General features: G+C 40.9%; 1 protein-coding gene across 4 annotated transcripts in view; it reads right to left on the bottom strand.

Annotated features, from left to right (window-relative positions):
* Positions 1–17,920, bottom strand: part of LOC105836754 — a 137,669-nt gene that overhangs the window by 8,140 nt on the left and 111,609 nt on the right. The window contains exons 4-5 of one of the 4 annotated variants that reach the window (XM_012681014.3): positions 6,048–6,122; positions 1,659–2,452 (exon numbers count right to left, since the gene is read on the bottom strand). In XM_012681014.3, the coding sequence (XP_012536468.1) occupies positions 2,448–2,452; positions 6,048–6,122 (80 nt within the window). In that variant the 3' untranslated portion in view covers positions 1,659–2,447. Of the gene's footprint in view, positions 1–1,658; positions 2,453–3,033; positions 3,578–6,047; positions 6,123–17,920 lie in introns of those variants that run through there. The other 3 variants (XM_012681011.3, XM_012681013.3, XM_012681012.3) reach the window with 3 other exon arrangements.

A 17,920-nucleotide genomic window follows, 5' to 3' on the forward strand; every position in this document is an offset into this window, starting at 1 on the left:
AGACAATCAGCTGTGCGACTGCCATCGAGCTTCGAAAAACTCGCTAATTCCGGAAATCGGCAATAGAAAACTAGCGTATTTTGTACTTTTTGCGGAGAGTGATTTTGCATCTACAGCGATAAATTATGTGGAGGCAAACTTGTTAACTCCCAGATAAATCACATACGGTTTCATTAGCATAAATTAAGCGCGAAGATAGACCCGTAATTGCCCTCGTCATTATTTGTAACGCTAAGATTATTTTCAAACTCGGTTAACGTTAAAATTCAAGTTTCAGCATCGCCCATAAAAAATTAAATCTTTAATTTCCCAATTCTCTATACACCACTACGTATAACACCATACATGTGTGACGCTAAAAACGGAAGCAGAGAGGACGCAAACAAAAGTACGCTACAATAGCGCAAGGCAATAAAGGCACGTGTGAAAATCACTTGGGAAATGCAAACGGCGCGATTACATTACACAAGGTCGAATGTTTCAGAGTATGTCGCGTATCTCGCTGCCACGATTCGGATCCATTATAAAGCGGAATGCATTAAAATGGCAGGCGGGACTTGTTGCGACGATGAAAAATTCATCGGAAACATTCATACATCGCGCAGCGTCACCGACCGACACGATGTCGCGTAAATAAATTAAAAAAAAAAAAAAAAGTTGAAACGCGAACGAGGAAGCATCACAATAGTGGACAATATTTTCAGGCTGAAGTCGTTTTGCATGAATAACAGATCGATCGTGTGTGCAAACCGCGAACTTGTCCATTCGCCCCTTCATATATCACTGGGCTATTCGCACTCATCTCGTTTCACCCTCGTCTCACCCGCAAATCGCTATATCAATAATAAATCAACAAGCCGGGCACCGCCGGTCGCTTCTTACGCTCTTGGATCATCGAGTCTCTTACCGTTTCTCTCTCTCTCTCTCTCTCTCCGCTCTCCTGAAAGAATGGCTCATTCCTTTCTGCAGGTCCAGGTGAATAACCACCTCGTACCTTCGGCAAGGCCGGTTATCGTCATTAACCGGAATCTTTTCAAGCGGATTCCCCAACCGCGCGGCTGAAGGATCGAGTCGAGTCTGGGTTCGTAAACTTTCTAGGAAATCTGCTGTAATCCGGCAATTGAGACGAGGCGCGCAAGTAAACAAGCTCTCGCCTATTGTGAATTACTTAAAGAGGAAGTTAGGCGACTCGTCATTTGACATGCAGGAATTAAGGAGAGAAATATTATTTACCGAATCATCACGTACATATATGCGGCATTACAGAGCGAAAGTTTTCTAAGTTATTCATATATCAAGTTTATATGTATTTCAGTGTACATTAATTAAACCGCTATGCGACATATTAATTAAAAATAGGTTTGTATCCCATCCTTTAGATGTAATATGTTATAATATGATAAGTTTTTTTATTAGAACTTTAAAAAGAATTTATTATTAAAATTTCGAATATATTTGCAGTATTGCAATAAAAAATAAGTGAAAGAATAATTGACGAAGCCTCAGAAACAATAGTAGTCTTAAGTAATTGTATAAATCATTAAATCAGTAACTTTCGAAAACAATAAAAAATTTAGTAAGAGTTTAACAAGATTCTGAATTTTTGTGTCAGCTTATAAGATAATCATGGCGACAATGGCGAAAATAAATGCCAAATATACATTTATTAATTGATTTATTAGGCAAATATTCCGAGCAACGTAGCTCGTACGATAATATAATACAATATAATTAAACGGGTGTTCGCGTCCGACGATAAACATTCCGAACAGAATCGTTATCCAGGGCCATTAGCATTACAGATTCGTAACGGTACCAAATCGGTAATTCGATTTCTATTCATCTAAGATTTGTAGAAAGCGGATGTACCGGGAATATCGCCGAGATACTTACGCCAGAGGCAAAGGTGAAGCAGAAAGATGATCCGCGCGCTTTCCATCCTGGTAAGTAAAATCGAACGGGCGAATCGGAAAGGGTCCAAGCCATAAGTGGTCCAATCTGCCGGTCGTGAAACGGTTTCATGAGGAAGGCGACGGTCAGGGCGCGCTACGAGGGGGAGACGACAGGAGGACGCCGAACAGGCAGGTTGCCGCCCGGGGTCGACGCCAAGCAGGTGCGTCTTTCTCGCGCAGGGCAAGGTAAGGCAGACAAAGGACCACAGAATCCTCCTGGCGCGATGGTATTTCGAGCAGAAGGCTGGCTAACAGCAATGACGCCAAACACGATGGATTCCGCCGTTGGGCGAATTTCTCGAACGAATAGTCCAGTCGATGCGCGCGTGACCGCTGAACACGATCTGCTGTGGAATTTCATACCATTGTGTGTTTGGGGTAGTTGCACTGACTGCCGAGAAAAATGGCTGACACGACTTGGGATCATCCGGATATTTAAAGCTGCCCTCCGATCGGACAGGTATCCGGATAACGTCGTTGAAAAGTTTTTAATCTTTACACTGAGAAAACAAATAACGAAGATAATCTGAAATCTTCTTTCGATAAAATTTTCAAAATTTATCATTATGATTTATAAAAATTCATAAATCTTGGAAATAATAAAACGCAAATTAATTTTATATTGATGTTTAATATAGATCAGAAAATAATTGTTCTGTGAATTAATTTTAAAAAGCAAAATTATGGAACTTATAAATTTATTATTTTTACAGATTGATAAAAAAAAGTTTGGTAACAATAATTAAATCTAGATGACAATTACTGAGTTTTGATGAAATAATTTTAATTAAATGTTCGGTTAATATTATATAATCAAATATTCAGTAATCGTATGGTAACCGTTTAGTAATGGATTAATTACTAATATAATGTTTGTTTATTGTTAATACAATTACTAAATATTACTCTATATTTAGTTATATTAACTAAACATTTAATTTAAACTACTTAATCAAAACTCGATTATTATTACTAAATCTTTTTTCAGCGCAATATCTATTCAATAAATAATTTTGCGTGAGCTTCATGATCATGTTAAAAATCGTTCGACAAGTTACTTACTTCGACGTAAAACATCTAATCAATTTATCTCATTGTTTATTGATGCTATTCAGATAATACAGTGGAAAAAAAGCTTTCTAGTAATTCTAAATATTAAGTAAAATAATGTCAATTAAACATTTGGTTAACATAATCAAAGATAATTTTATTTTTCTATCTTTAGTACAAATTTGATTATACTTACTAAATATTTATAAAAGTAAAATTATTTTAATTTACATCAACCAAATATTTAATTGGCATTATTCCACTCAATATTTGGTAACTATTATTCAAATTCTTTTTTCAGTGTGCCGAGTAAAGCGCAAACCTCCATTGAAAAAGTACCGATATCATCATAGAAAATTTCATCAAGATGACCACCTCCCCCTTTCCGCACTCGGAAGCATTACCGGCGCGAGAGGGTACACCATCATCACACGCGGAGATCGTTACGTGGTCCGCGCGATCGATCGGTGCCGAGCGTGACGGAAGATCCGCGCGGTTTGCTGCCCAAGCAAGCGGCCACGTGTGCAAGCGGATAGCAGCTTCCCTTTCACGGGCGACTTACTCTTCGCTCGGACCTGCAATCAGGGCAAGATTGTAGACATCTGCCGGCCATCTGCCGGCAGCGGCCTTCCGGAGGGCCGGCGATCGCCGTTCCTGCCGCTCTCCTGCGTGCTCCGCAGTCGCGTCTGTGGCAAGGTGCACGAATGCGTCTGAAATCGCACGCACGCACGCACGAGGAGACCCGTACCGCTCCTTCTTGTTGCTAGTTTTGTATTGCGCGCGCGCCGGTATTGCATGCGAGGTGTGATACAGATTTATAATGACGTAAACACATGCATGGATGTATATGCGCCTTGATGATCCCGATAAATCCTTTTATCCTGTATCAGCCTTTTCAACGCCAGGGGCGAGGAAATCGCGAGGAGATACATAGGTATAATTCGCCCTCGACCGGCACTCACGTTGGCGACTTATCGTCTACGAAATTGTTCCGCTTCGGTAGAACAGAAAAGCAAAAATGTAGCGATAAAAGTTCCAACGGTTATAACAATGACTGAGTTATAATGATTCTTTGAATATATATACAGATGTTTAATTTTAGAATAGAATGTTTTATGTTTTGCCTCATTGATTCGAACCTTCAACATTTGCAATATTTTCCCCTTATATTTCTTAATTTTGTTTAATGTTAATTGTTAATATATGGCTGTAACAAAAGGCGAATCTTAATTTACAATTTTATCTACGTTTTCTCTGCCGTATTATAAATTCACGTAGGAAAAAAGTTATACGCGTTATCACTCTTGCCGCACTCCTCGACCTGTGGTGAACAAACGACTTTTGCAATTAGCTCGTCGATGCATTATCGTTACAGGCGCAATGATCTTGCCTCGGTGCCGGCAGGCCAGGTGTAAAATCACGGTGCCGCTGAGCACCAGGTGTACGTAACCCGAAGCGAAGGTGCAGAATCAGGCTCCTCGCCAGTCGGCGAGATTAATTTAACGAGCAGCTCGTGCGGGATCATAAACTGCGCGAAGGTTAATTCCTAATTAGCTTCCCGCGGTCTGCGCGCGGTTCCAGGGGTAACTTAAAGGGATCCACAAATTCGTATCTACTTGGCTACGTGATGTTCCTGGGGAGACAGCTGTAATACGGTTTCCTCGGACGCAGCATCCCCGACGTTTGACGCGCATGCTTGCATCGATTAATCAAGGATGTGGATCGAACGCTCAATTTTCTCGCGAAAGCTTTTGATTAATCGCGAGGACTATAACAAGGACTCGGCCTCATCAGGCGTCGTTAGCGTTGGCGTTGTCGTTGCTGTCGTGTGAGTTGAAAGTCATTAAGGAACGAATGATAGATCGCCAAAGCGATCGCGAATGTGCTGCGAGACATTGTCTCGCGCTTCGCCTGCCACTCTTACGCATAAATTAAATATTTCTTGAACAATAAGGATAAGGTAATGGAGTTTTAATGAGAAATTGGGAGCGCCTCTACCGCGCTAGTGCGATAGATCATTCCTTGGCTTCGTTCTTTGTCGTCTTTTCGGCAATCAGCCGATTATTCTCAGCCGACGACCTTACCCGCAGTATCCCCGTCACGCTTTCCCGAATCTATAACCCGAAGGTCGTGTAATGTATTCGTGACTGGCGACATCGTGGCGACCGACACAAATAAAGCGCAGACGGACGGACGGATGGACAGACGAATGGACAGACAGGGACGGTGCCGTATTTTTAGACTTCTAACCACGGCAGAGAGAGAGAGAGAGAGAGAGAGCGCCGCGTTACGCCGTACCACGAGCTCGCTAAAGCGGATACATAGGTAGATAACAACGTTAGGGGATTACTGCGTTCTCGTGAAAGGATATAAAAAGTGGCGCGTTTTACCTCACTCAAATTGCGAATCTCACGTCTAATTTAAAGATGATTATCCATTAGGAAAGTTTTATAAAAACTCGCTTAATTACACGTGGTTCATTAGTACCGAAAATTACGGGATTCCAACTTGATTTAAACTTCGCAATGGTAAAAAGAAATTCGTCCTCTTCAGTTATGTTTAATATCGCAATTTAAATAATTACAACCCGTAATTTCAATCTCGAGACAGTTTTCTCACTCGATCTTTCGGTATGCGCGACACCTCTGCCTCTCATATTCTATCTTGTAAATAATTTAAGGAAATAGCGTGCGCAAAATTCCGCAAAACTCTCCACTCTGTCACTCGGTACTTCCCCTCTTAAGAATAATTCAGAATGTGTGAGATTTAATTAGCTCCAGATCTGTGACAACTGTCTGATTTATTCCCGCATTAATCGCGTAATCGCAGACGCTTCGACGGAGAACATGTAAGGAGCAGGAAATTCGGGATGTCTCCAATTAGCATTTCACTTGTCTGTACTCATCGTTGCGTTACATAACAGCGTGTAATATAGCTCAATAGATCTTACGAAGTCGCTCGAGCGCGCTCGTGGTACGAGGTGTAATATCCCGATAATTCGCGCAAGCAATGGGGACACTTACGGCACTACGTGTATGTACATACCTACGTGTGTGAACAAATCATCGCCATCGTCGTCACCGCCGCCGCCGTCGTCGTCGTCTATGTACCGAGTGCCGCCTGGAAGAAAAACCTCAATTTAGTTTATAGTGTCAATTGAATGAACAGACGGGGTACGTGATTTATTTTTAGACCTGCATCACTGCAGGGGAGGGGGTCCCATTGCATTAAGCGGTTACGTGTGTGTGTGTGTGTGTGTGTGTGTGTGTGTGTGTGTGTGTGTGTGTGTGTGTGTGTGTGTGTGTGTGTGTGTGTGTGTGTGTGTGTGTGTGTGTGTGTATCTATGCACGCTCACGCACGAACGACCTCGTCTCTCTGCGCCGTGCTGGCGACGACAGCATCATCGGCGATCACCGAGAGCAACGTCACACGAGAGATACCCCCTGCGACGATTACGTCGCCCGCGCAATTTTCATTTCCTCGAAATAATCAGATGATTTTCTATCTTAGCCACATAGACGCAGTCTCTGTCTCCTAAAATACTATTCATCTCGAATCATTGGAAATATTATTATCCGTTTTTTCATTTTGCCTTTTAAAATCTCTTTTTCCTGAAAAAGAAGAGCGTAAATGTCAAAAATTGTAATTATATTTCCCTGAATTTTGACAACGTAGATCTAATAGATAATTCTTTTTTTTTTTATTTAAAAATATCTCAAGTACGCTGCAGGTGTTGTTTTTCCCTTATAGTTTTTAATCGCATTGTGTATGACGATTACGTGCTCAATAATCAATTAAAATCTGAACTGCATCGAGCAAGCGTCATTTATGTTTGACAATGAGAAGTCGCTCATATTACTATTACTCGGTCAATATGGCATTTTGTTTGGCCAGGTCAATCGGGAATCTATTCGAAGAGCTCGGTTCCGAAAGATGAGAGCGACGGATTGCATTTCCGCCAAATCCACGTCGAGTGCTGGAAACGCTTACAATTTGGCATGAACTTGCGCCGAGGCATTCCAAGGGGGAATGGCAAACTCTCGAGTTTAAGTAATAGAGGTTTAACCCTCTATCGCCATGACGAGGGATTTATCTCGATCCTCAAGCTGGCGTTCACAACATCGCCGCACGAACTAGTACTAACACAGACTCCATCCAAGCAGCAACTTGCTCATCTCGCGTAAGGATCGATAACTTGTGCAGTTATTGCGAACTTCTCGCCTTCGTTAATCCTCACTCTGCTAAATCTGCACTCCCAGTAGCAATTTCATTCCGGTGCTCGAAATACAGAATCGTCGAAATTTGATTTCTTTTCTCGCGTGGTCCTCACGGACTTATATTAGACGGGATCGCTCAAATGTCCTGGTTTCCGTCCACAAAGAATTATAAATAAAAAAGATCTGTGTGCCATAAAAATACGACATAAAAATACGGGGTCAAAATTGGTCCGTGTAATATTTTTACTCTTTGGGAATCCTTCATTTTTTACGGGTTTAAGAAATTACTGGCTTATCTTAATAATAATCTTGCCACGATCATAGTATTTATGTCGTAATTCTGTAATATAGAACTCTCCCTTAAATATACCGGCGTAAAAGAGTCGATCCCCCTCGCTATAGTTTCAATCTCCGTCTTGCGCCGCGTCGTTATTACCGACACCCTTCAGGCAATCCGCTCTTCCGCCTCAATCCTTTCGAGTTAATGACCGCGAATGAAATCGGAGCACTCCGCTTACACCGAGTTGCCTGTATGTATAACGACCTTAAATAAAGGGCAGATATCCCCAGGAGAAAGAGAAGAGAACGAAGAAAGGAAGGAAGGAAGGAAGGAAGGAAGGAAGGAAGGAAGGAAGGAAGGAAGGAAGGAAGGAAAAAGAAGGAAAACTGAGAAAGGACGCCCCAGCCCTTTTGCGATGACCGGGCAGGATCGATGGAGCGCGATTGAGGGTCCTCGAAGACAGGATCCGTCCTTCGACCTACATACTACCCGCCCTCGCGTAAGTGCGCTCGCGTGCGCGCGCGTGCGCGCGAGTAAAAACCCGCGCGGCCTGTCGACTTCCGGTTCCCCGGACGCCCGATGCAGCCAGGGCTTTAAGCTCGCTCCGGGGAAGCCTCGGGAGTTTTTACGAGCGCAGTTTATGGAAGCGAGCCAGCTGTGCTCGCGATAAACCCGCTGTACCCACCTATACGGTATGTGCACACGGACGCATTCACACGAGAGCACACGGATACACGCGCGCGCGCGCGCACACAACGAGAGCATTCGAGAGCGCGGTTCGCCATGCACGCCCACGAAAAGCGCACAAGCGCATTCAAACGCATCCCAGATATATACGCACGCATGGGGGGTTTTGCGGGTAGAGAGAGAAGAGAGAGAAAGAGAGAGAGAGAGATACGCACGAATTACGCATACATGTACATAAGATTGCATCCCACAACCATAGGCGAGCGTTGCATGCATGCATATGTGCACGTTGCCCGAGCCGTGTCGCACGAATAGCTGTGGCGCGCCGTGCCAAAAATTTCCGTTTACGATCGCACGAAAATGTTGATTGGAGCATCGCAATGCGACGGACGCGTGACGCGGAAACGTTACCGCCGGATTTATCGGCGTTTACTCCCCTCGCTCGCGTTTACGTTTGCAAGGTACGGTTAAATAAATCGAGATTTTCGAGCCACAAAAGCACGGCGGACTTTAGAAATGTTTTCTTTTTCCAGAAAACAAGAGGACAATCTAAGCAAAAACATTGTTCAATGTAACGAATTACAGCTACAAAAAAAAAAAAAAAAAAATACTATGCCTGCTAATATAGAAATTTCATTAAAGTATATAGCGTGCATAAGGATCGGATGAATCCTTTGTGTCTAGTGAAAAAATTCAAGAATCTCCGGCCTTAAGCGCCCGCCGTTGCTTTCGTCCACTTTCTCGCGGAATGAATGACCTTAAATCTTGCATCCGTGGGAGTCCCCGTTCGAGTGGGCGGTGAATGGTCGTGTTTCTTTGGTGTTAGTGGAGGTCGCGCGACGACCTTTCAAACGCACCCAGCTTGAGTCGCTGTCGAGGCCCATCGAGGAAATTGACACGGGCAGTTCTCTCGGGAAATGATCCGCATAAGCAACATCGGATCGAGTCGGGCGCGTCTTGCTTACTCGCGCTGAAAAGAAAAAAAAAAAGGAAGGTATCGCCGGGGAGTCAAGTATTTCGTGTTGGCGCGCGACAATCGCGCCCGACCGGTTATTGCCGTCGCAATTACGACGCGTGAAGAAAAAGTTCCTCGGCGAAATGATAAACGATGATAATCGGCGCGTACGAAATCGCCCGTGCTTATCGTCGTCGCGCGTAACGCGTATAATGGGGACGCGCGGCCAAGCGCGTTTCTATGGTACGGGGATAATATCGAGGGGATTAAACGAGACGATACGCGGGGCGCGGACGATGACACGTTTGACCGAAATGCAAATTCGGTCACGTCGAATTAAATCGACCGTCCTGCAGGCGCCAGTCGCACTCGATGTGCGACGCTAGGGCGTCAATCACGAATGCACGAAACGTGTTTTCAAAAGCGATTGACGTCAAACGACACTGAGCCTTCGAGAATTTAGCGAATAATCCGCTCAATATCGCGTTCGAAAAACCGTGCTCGCCGCATTGCTCGCGTTAAAAAACTCGACCGACTTTTAAATCCTGCACTTTGTTTAAATTTAGTTGCGTTTATATATAAATAAATAAATACTTTTTTTTTTGCCAAGTTCCGTATTTTTATATATACACACTGAGGAAAAAAAGTTGTTGATTTGATTAAATTTTTCAACTTAATTAAATTTCTTTAATTTAACTATTTGTGTATTTCAGTCAAATATATGTATAAATAATTAAATTAAAGTTCAAGTATTTTATGTATTTAAGTTAATTGCATAAATGCTTGAACTGAAAAAATTTAATCTAGTTGAAAAATTTAGTCAAATTAACAACATTTTTTTCTTATTCTCATGCATATACATAAAAAATAAAATATATAAATCAATTAAAAAATATAAAATAGATAAAACAGATTTAAGGCGCTGTTTCTTTATATAAATTTATATAAATTGATATAATTTCACAACTAGGCAATTATAGCTATAATCTCGTTACTCTTTCTATCACTCTTAATGGATTAACAGTGGCGTAGTCGGGTGAGAGTTATGAAGATTCAACACTTCAATTTAATGATTACAAGTCCCAATAGAAAATAAATACCTGCTGAGGGAATCTAAACTTCAATTTCCGTTAAAGTTATCTCTCGCGATAAAGCTTGTATAATAATTTTCTTGCTTAAAAAATTGCTCGTTCTTTTCATCAATCTTAAAAAATTTAAGACTTAATATTTCTTTGTTTAAATTGTCTCAAGTAAGTTAAATAATTAATGTTAGATTTGTTGTTAGTGCTGGTTTAAAGATTTGTAATCTTCAATATAAAGTAAACGTTAGTCTCGTTTCTGCGTCAAAGATATAGAAATATTTTTTGGCCCCCTCCAAAACTTAAGCCTGGCTACGTCAGTGTGAAATAATCCATACTTTTATTGATTAATTCATTATTCGTTATTTATACGTCATAATTGCTCGCTTTGTTATTTCGTCAAACTGAAATACTATAATTACTCCAAGAAATTTGCGACCCTCGATGAAATAAATATCGCCGCGAGAGGAAATCCTGAACTCACGTGTGGAGTACGGTCGATACTTAAGGCTCTTGCACTCGGTGGCCACAAATTTTGGTGGATTTACTCCATTATTTACGGCGGACGCAATTGACGGCCAACGTCGTTGGAGCATAGGCACCCGCATTTGTCTTCAACGGGGACACGGAGACGAGCCCGAGTTTCGGAAAAGAAATATAACCCACCATCGGAGCCAGAGGAAGCCGGAGGATTCTCACGCATGAGAGAGGGATCGTGACGGAAGGTCACGGTGCATCTGCGACGAGAGGCGGACTTCGTTCTCCCTCTCTCTCTCTCTCTCTCTCTCTCTCTCTCTCTCTCTCTCTCTCTCTCTCTCTCTCTCTCGGGACGGCTCCAAAAAGTATGCATGTACGAAAGCCGCTCTATTTACGAGCGGGGAGAAAAGCGAAATGAGCAAAAAGCTGCCCTTTCCCATGTGCAGAAAAGCAAGATAGAATTATTATTTCCATTAGAAATGAAAAAAGTGTCCTTTGTTTAAGCGGACTTAGTGCTTAATAATATTTTTATATTATTATTGAACACATTATTATATAAATAATAAATTAATAAGTTATTAAATGCATTTTTCTGATCTATAAACTGCGCGGCGATATATTTGTTGTCAGACAAAACGTAATTGCAAAGTTAGAAATACATATATAATATCAAAGATTCATTTAATCATCAAATTTCATACTACAACGCTACTAGCATCTTAAAAAACTGTAAAGAATTATTTTTATTATTATTACTTATTTTGATTTTAAATACCACCATCCCCGAGGTGGAGTGAGTTTTCTTAATCTTTCCCCAAAGCTTCGAATCAAAATTCAAAAGCTAAGACACAGCAAAAGTATCACGTTTCTAGCTCGGAATAATTTAGTAAGATTTTGTCGAAAGTAATATCTCGGGTTACGAAACTTCGACGAATCGCAGAGCATAGCGACGTTTTCTGAAACGTGAGCTACCGGAACACAGCATATCTTCGAGAATAGATAGAATCCGCACGTCAGTTAGCGGCTGCCAAGTTGAGAGAACTTACGTTCTAGCCTCGCCACGTACGCTTTCAATTAAATACCGTCATTTTGGAATCTCTGACAAGCGCCAGGAATAAGCGCGTGATCCCTTGGAGAGATTTTGCGGTCGCGTCTATCCAAGTCCATCCGAAAACGAGGCGACTTAATTCCGACCAGAGAAATTGCCTGGCTTACTTAGACCCCTCATTATTATTTCCGTTGCTTCTAATTTTGTATGATAAAGCTATTTACAAAAAAAAGAAAAAGAAAATTTTATCTTAATTCCGTATGTCGTTGATCGCGAAGTCTTGAGCCCTTGGCGAGGAAAAAAATCTCAAATTCCTCCCGAATAACATACTTTCTGCGGAAAATTTCTCACAGAAAATACTCGACGTTACCGAAATACGCGAAAATACGCAACGATCGGGTGACAATTTGAATCGCGATTCGATTATGCAAATGTGATCGAAAACAGCCGCGGATCATATGCGGCGAAATATTACCGACGTCGAGAGGAAGACGCGAGGACAGGACAGATGATGATGGTGTGCCAGCAGGTGGATCTCTCCCCCCCCTCCGGTCTTCCCCGTGACACCGCCGGTTTTCTCCGCGCACGACGTATGCGTGTGTGTCGTCGCGCGTACTCGTACGTGTGTTATCAGCACCGGCCGAGACAGGTTGACTGTCGGACGGGGTTTTACATCGACGACGGGGGAAAAGCCGTTCGATTAGACGGTTCTCCGCGCGCGCGGACGAATTATGCAAATTTGCGGGAAACCGGTTGCCCCCCCCCTCCCTCCTCCCCTTCTTCTGCCCCACGATAATATCGCGCCGCGCGCAGCATTATCGCGAGCTCTCGGCGGGTTTTTAATCGATTTTAAAATAAATCGGCCGATTAACGGAGAGATAACGGAGGCGTGTCGAAGGGCTAATTGAATCGCTCGAAATTTATCGGTAGACCGGGCAGCAATCTCGCAATCGGCTTTACAGACTTTATTCGCGCGCGAGTTACAGGCGAGGAAATGTACAGAGTATACCAAAGGATCGGATTCTCCTCAATACGGCAATATTTCCGTTCAATTTTGTGTGAGTTTCTTTAAAAATTAGAGCCCTTCTAATTCTATTTATTTATTAATAAAAATTGACGAATAGAATTAATAATATAAAATAAAATTTCATCTCTCTTTTAATATAAATAAATCTTTATGGAAGAAAATTTAACTTTAAATTTCTTACGCACACATGCGACTTAAATATCACGCTATAATCTTTAATTTTCCATATCTTTACATTTGAGTTTTACCAATTTTACAGATATAATGAAATACTCATGCGTCGCTTATACAACGCTTACAGCTAATCTTTTATCTACGAACGCGAAAAGTGGCGAATGCCACATACTAATATTATCATAACCGGATCCAGTGTTAACAACATTGCTCTAGACGTATCTCGAGCTGCGGATCATATAACGATCGACTGTCACGAATAAATTGCATTTGACGAATTCCGCGGATGCCGTCGAACGTTGTTGGTGCCAGCGTGGTCGACATATATATCTCTCTGTCGTTTACACAATGGCGTATCTATGTTTTTTTTTATTACTTCTGGACAATAGTGGTTTTTTACAATGAAATATCCGATCGTGTGTGACGGCAATACGTAACAATATGTGTCATTATATATTTGTCTAGAAAAAGTACATGAATATTAACTATCTAGACACATCTACCTCGTATCGAAACTTCTCCGCTCAAATCTTGAAATGGAGAAGTGTAAAATAAAATTTAAAAAAAAAAATGTTTGCGCTGTGTATAAAAACCGCGCGTAAAAAGAAAAAAAGAGAAAACGTATGAGTCAGAAAAGGAATAATGACCGTCATAAATTCGCACGGATCCTGACTTATATGATACAATTTTTGCATTGCCGGAGGTACAACGTGTCAGCAGAGTATACCGAAATACGCCACTGCGTTTTCACGTGTAACGTAGTGGCGCACATCAGTCGTGTGCGTGTACGCTCACACGCCTGCGAGTATACACGGAGCGCGCCAGACGACCGGCGCCAAAGAGGAATCCCCACGCACACCTGAATGCCGACCAAATGGCGGCCGCTTGCGTAAGAGTCCGACGTACGATCACCGGAGTCGAGTCATTCTAATTGTAAGATTTCCGTTCGCCGATCGGCGGCCGGTCGAGTGAGGGCCGCGTTGGGAAAGTCTCGAGAAAATTCTGAGAGCTCTGAGAGCAATGTGTCCGCAGCGATTCAATTGCCACCGATACTTTTCGGAGCAATTCTAAACGACGTCACACATAGGGTAGATACAGAATAAAAATATGTGGTACAGTGCGATTGCTATTAAAAATTGCTACAAAAGACAGTGCCTCTAAAAAGAATGGCGGTAAAATATTAATTTTTATAATACAAAACATAAAATTTTTTATTTTTATATATAATTATATAAAAAAAATAACATAAATGATTGCAATTATAAGAAGGAAGTAAAAATGTCATCCGAGAATTGGAAAAAATATTGATACAATTAATAGATTATGTGTATTCATATTAATAACATAATCTATCACATTTTATTAAAATAAAGGAAGACATGAAAAGTCCAAATTCATTATTTTTATCATTTAAGTTTTTAACTGAGTGTCAGAAATAGTAGTTAAAGAAATGAAACCTTTACATTTTAATGTAAATTATCTTCATTAAAAGAAATCTTGTTACATTAATTAAAAATCTTGTAGATTTAATCAGTATGTCTGTTTAAAAATGGATAAATCACAAATCTTGTAGGAATTACCGAATTATAATAAAGTTTATTAAATTGTTCTAGCCATAAAATTTTAATTTTCTATCATAAGAATCAGAAATCTTTCAAGATTTTACCAAAACGCACTCAATTATATAATATATGTCTTATATCTCACGATATAATTCAACTATTTTTTTCAATATAATGTATTAATTTTAGAAATGTATTATTAAATAAATATAGCGCAAAATAAAAAAGAATTTATGGAAATAAACAGTTTATATTAATATTTTTTCTAAAAATACTTACTATTTTATAGTAGTAACTACGCGTAGCAAATACTTTCATCCAGCATTGTATTATTAAGTTAAATTATTACTATTACGCTAAATAAATTGAAAAAATCTAAAAATAGTCATAAAAACGCTCAGGAAACGTTATGGCGCATACATTAAAATTCATGTATTTTCTGTCTCATTACATCCTCTGTATCTTATTTGTATATTTCATAAGCAGTTACGTAATTTCTTAAAGCAAATTTTGATTTTAATAATTGTCAGTCGAGGCGTCTCCGGTTACCGGCAAATCTTTCAAAGTTAGGAATGCGGATGGCAAGCGTCACAAGTTGTCAACATGTCTTGTATCGTCAGTGAATTGCACGGTACGTACGTACGTCGAAACTTCCGCAATGGGAAATGCGCCTTCTGTATCAGTTAACTATAGCGAGAGGGACTGCTGCTGTCATTACACACCAACGTGGTGGCTGGATAGCGATACGACTGTTTAATAAGGGGACACTCGGATTACAGGACAATTTCTGCGGTTGATTAATATATCGCGATACGGCGCCGATGCGGCGAGGAAGACTTTGCGCGCACTCGCCCATTACCCTCTTCTTCATTACACATCCCGATTACGCGCTCGCCGCATAATCGCGAGCCTTGAACCTCATAGGAGTCACAATTCCAAGGTCTGCTCTTACTGCATATAATTCCGCAGTTATCGAGATTTTTTATCGCAAATCATCATCGAGCGCGTAACTGCCGTGCCCGTTTGCACGTGTCTATCCTGTAAGGACAGAGTGCGACTTCCGCTGTTGCCATCTACATATTTTATAAATAAATCTGTTCTGCTCTGACGATTCCTGTATAGAATAATCCTGAACATTAAATGAACATTTAAAATAAATGTACGAGAAAATAATTGTGTGTGCTTGTGTGTGCGCGCACGCGTACAAAATACATAGAAGACGATAATTTATCACAGCATTCATAGAAATAACTTCACGGAAATATCTCTCGGATGGGTATAATGAATAAACACATTTGTAGCTATTTATCCTAATATAACTTTAACATAATTCTTCGCATTTACTTTTCCACGAAAGATGAGAATTTATAATAAAAGACGTTACATGCGCACTGCGAAAATCGAGCGATACAATCAATATATTTTATGAGGATTAAAAAGAAGTTTTCTCTAGAAAAGCAATTTTATTACCACTGGACTAAAACGTTTCTTAAATTTTTCGGATACTTGTCCGCCGTATCAATTTTATCTATAATGTAGGCATTTGTTTGACAATAAAGACTCAAATCTTACGTGATATAATTTTTTGAAACTTATAAAATATGTGGCAAAATCATGTGATAGGTTTGTGAGAGAGATCTCTGAGAAATGTAATAAATTAACGATATAAATATATAATCGTTTTAGAGATTATTATACTTTTAAAGTATATAACAATTAAATTATTATACTTCTAAGAGAGAGAAAAAAATTAAAAAATTTCTCGCCCCTGACGTCATATGAACAATATCGCGTCACGAGAGATACCCAGCCTTAAAACTGTTTTCTATTTTCGATGTTATTTTTATTCCATGTTATTTTTATCGAAATTTATTCGCAGCCGCACGGCAAATCCGAGGAGAAACACGTTTTCAACATTAATTTAGATCTTCCGCGAAATCGTAACGTTTTGCCAGCGAAATGTGCAAATGAGTCACAAATCGTTGAGCAGCCAAGCCGTCGTCGTTTGTCGTCGCCATCGTCGGCCGTGCGATCCCAAACGTGGCGCTCGATCGTGCGGCTCGCGCAACAAAGCGTGAATTACGACAGGCCCGTTGCATACATTACGCGCCGTCGATATCCCCATTAACTCGTCGTCGAAACGTAAATAAACGCGCGGAGTCTCGCGGCCTTCGGAGGAGAAAAGGCCGCGGCAGAATCGGGACGGATCGCGCGGTCCTAACCGCGGCTTTATATCGTAAATTCTCTTACACAAGAGTTATCCCGCGGTATGCACGCGTGAGCGTTACCTCACGAAGGCGGGAGAGGTGTGCCCACGCGTGCCTCTCGAAAACTCGAAGGCCCGCTGCCGCGTGCAATTATTTATTCGTCTTCCCTCGCGGCGACGCGATGGCAGGAGCAAATCGGAGAATCCCGATATCCCGATTATATGTATATACATTTCGGAAGGTTTGAGTCTCGCCGAATTCACGCTCTCGAAATATTCGGGATAAATCTGTCGCTTTATTGCGGTCAGCGAAAACGCGTTCGTTAAAGAACATCGAGAAATGAAGACTGCGCTCAAATACAGAGAATTTAAATAAATTTAAAGAATTATATAATTACGGGAATTTATAAATAAATAGTAATATTAGATGCAATTAAATAGATTATTGTATAAAATACAATTAAGATCTTAAATCTTTCGGAGGTTGAATCGAAATCCATCAAGACGATCGTGTTAGCACTATTAATAACGATTGTAAAATTGTCCAAGTGCGATGCGCCTGCATTTTCTAAAATCTTGTTGATAATCAACGTACCGTGGGTCACCGGAGCATCTCAATTAAAATCAGGACACGAGAATCGCGGGCGCGTACGTGGAAGGAATTACGCTCCGTCCCATGGTGCGATCCTGATGAGGTCATTTCAGCCTGGCTTCTGTCAAATCGATTCAAAATCGATCGCGATTGCACGACCGGATGCGCGATCGAGTCGCATCGCCCACGAGGGCGTTCGGTATTTAATTGTATGGAAATTAGCCACCGTGGAAATGTGTTGTACGTATACGCGCAAGGTTAACACGTACGTCAAATCACCTTTTATTGTTTTCACTGTCGTGAAACATGTTCTGTTCAAAAGGTATTCCCGATGGCGAACCGAAAAAAATTATCAAAATCGAGCGATCGGAAGCATAGGATCTTCAATTCACGATTGTTTGATGACTTGATATAAACTGTATACTGTTATTAAGTTACATTTTCCGAATGATACATATCGTTAGTCAGAAACAATCGCTATTATTCTCGATCTGCGACTGAAAGTGTAATTAATTATAGATCAACTGCGGTAGGTCCGCACTTTTCAGAAACCTTTATTTTATATTCGATCAATTTAGGAATGTACATACTCTGTTATACACGTCATATTTATA

This window comes from Monomorium pharaonis, chromosome 2 (assembly GCF_013373865.1).
Source record: "Monomorium pharaonis isolate MP-MQ-018 chromosome 2, ASM1337386v2, whole genome shotgun sequence".
Taxonomy (NCBI): Eukaryota; Metazoa; Arthropoda; class Insecta; order Hymenoptera; family Formicidae; genus Monomorium; species Monomorium pharaonis.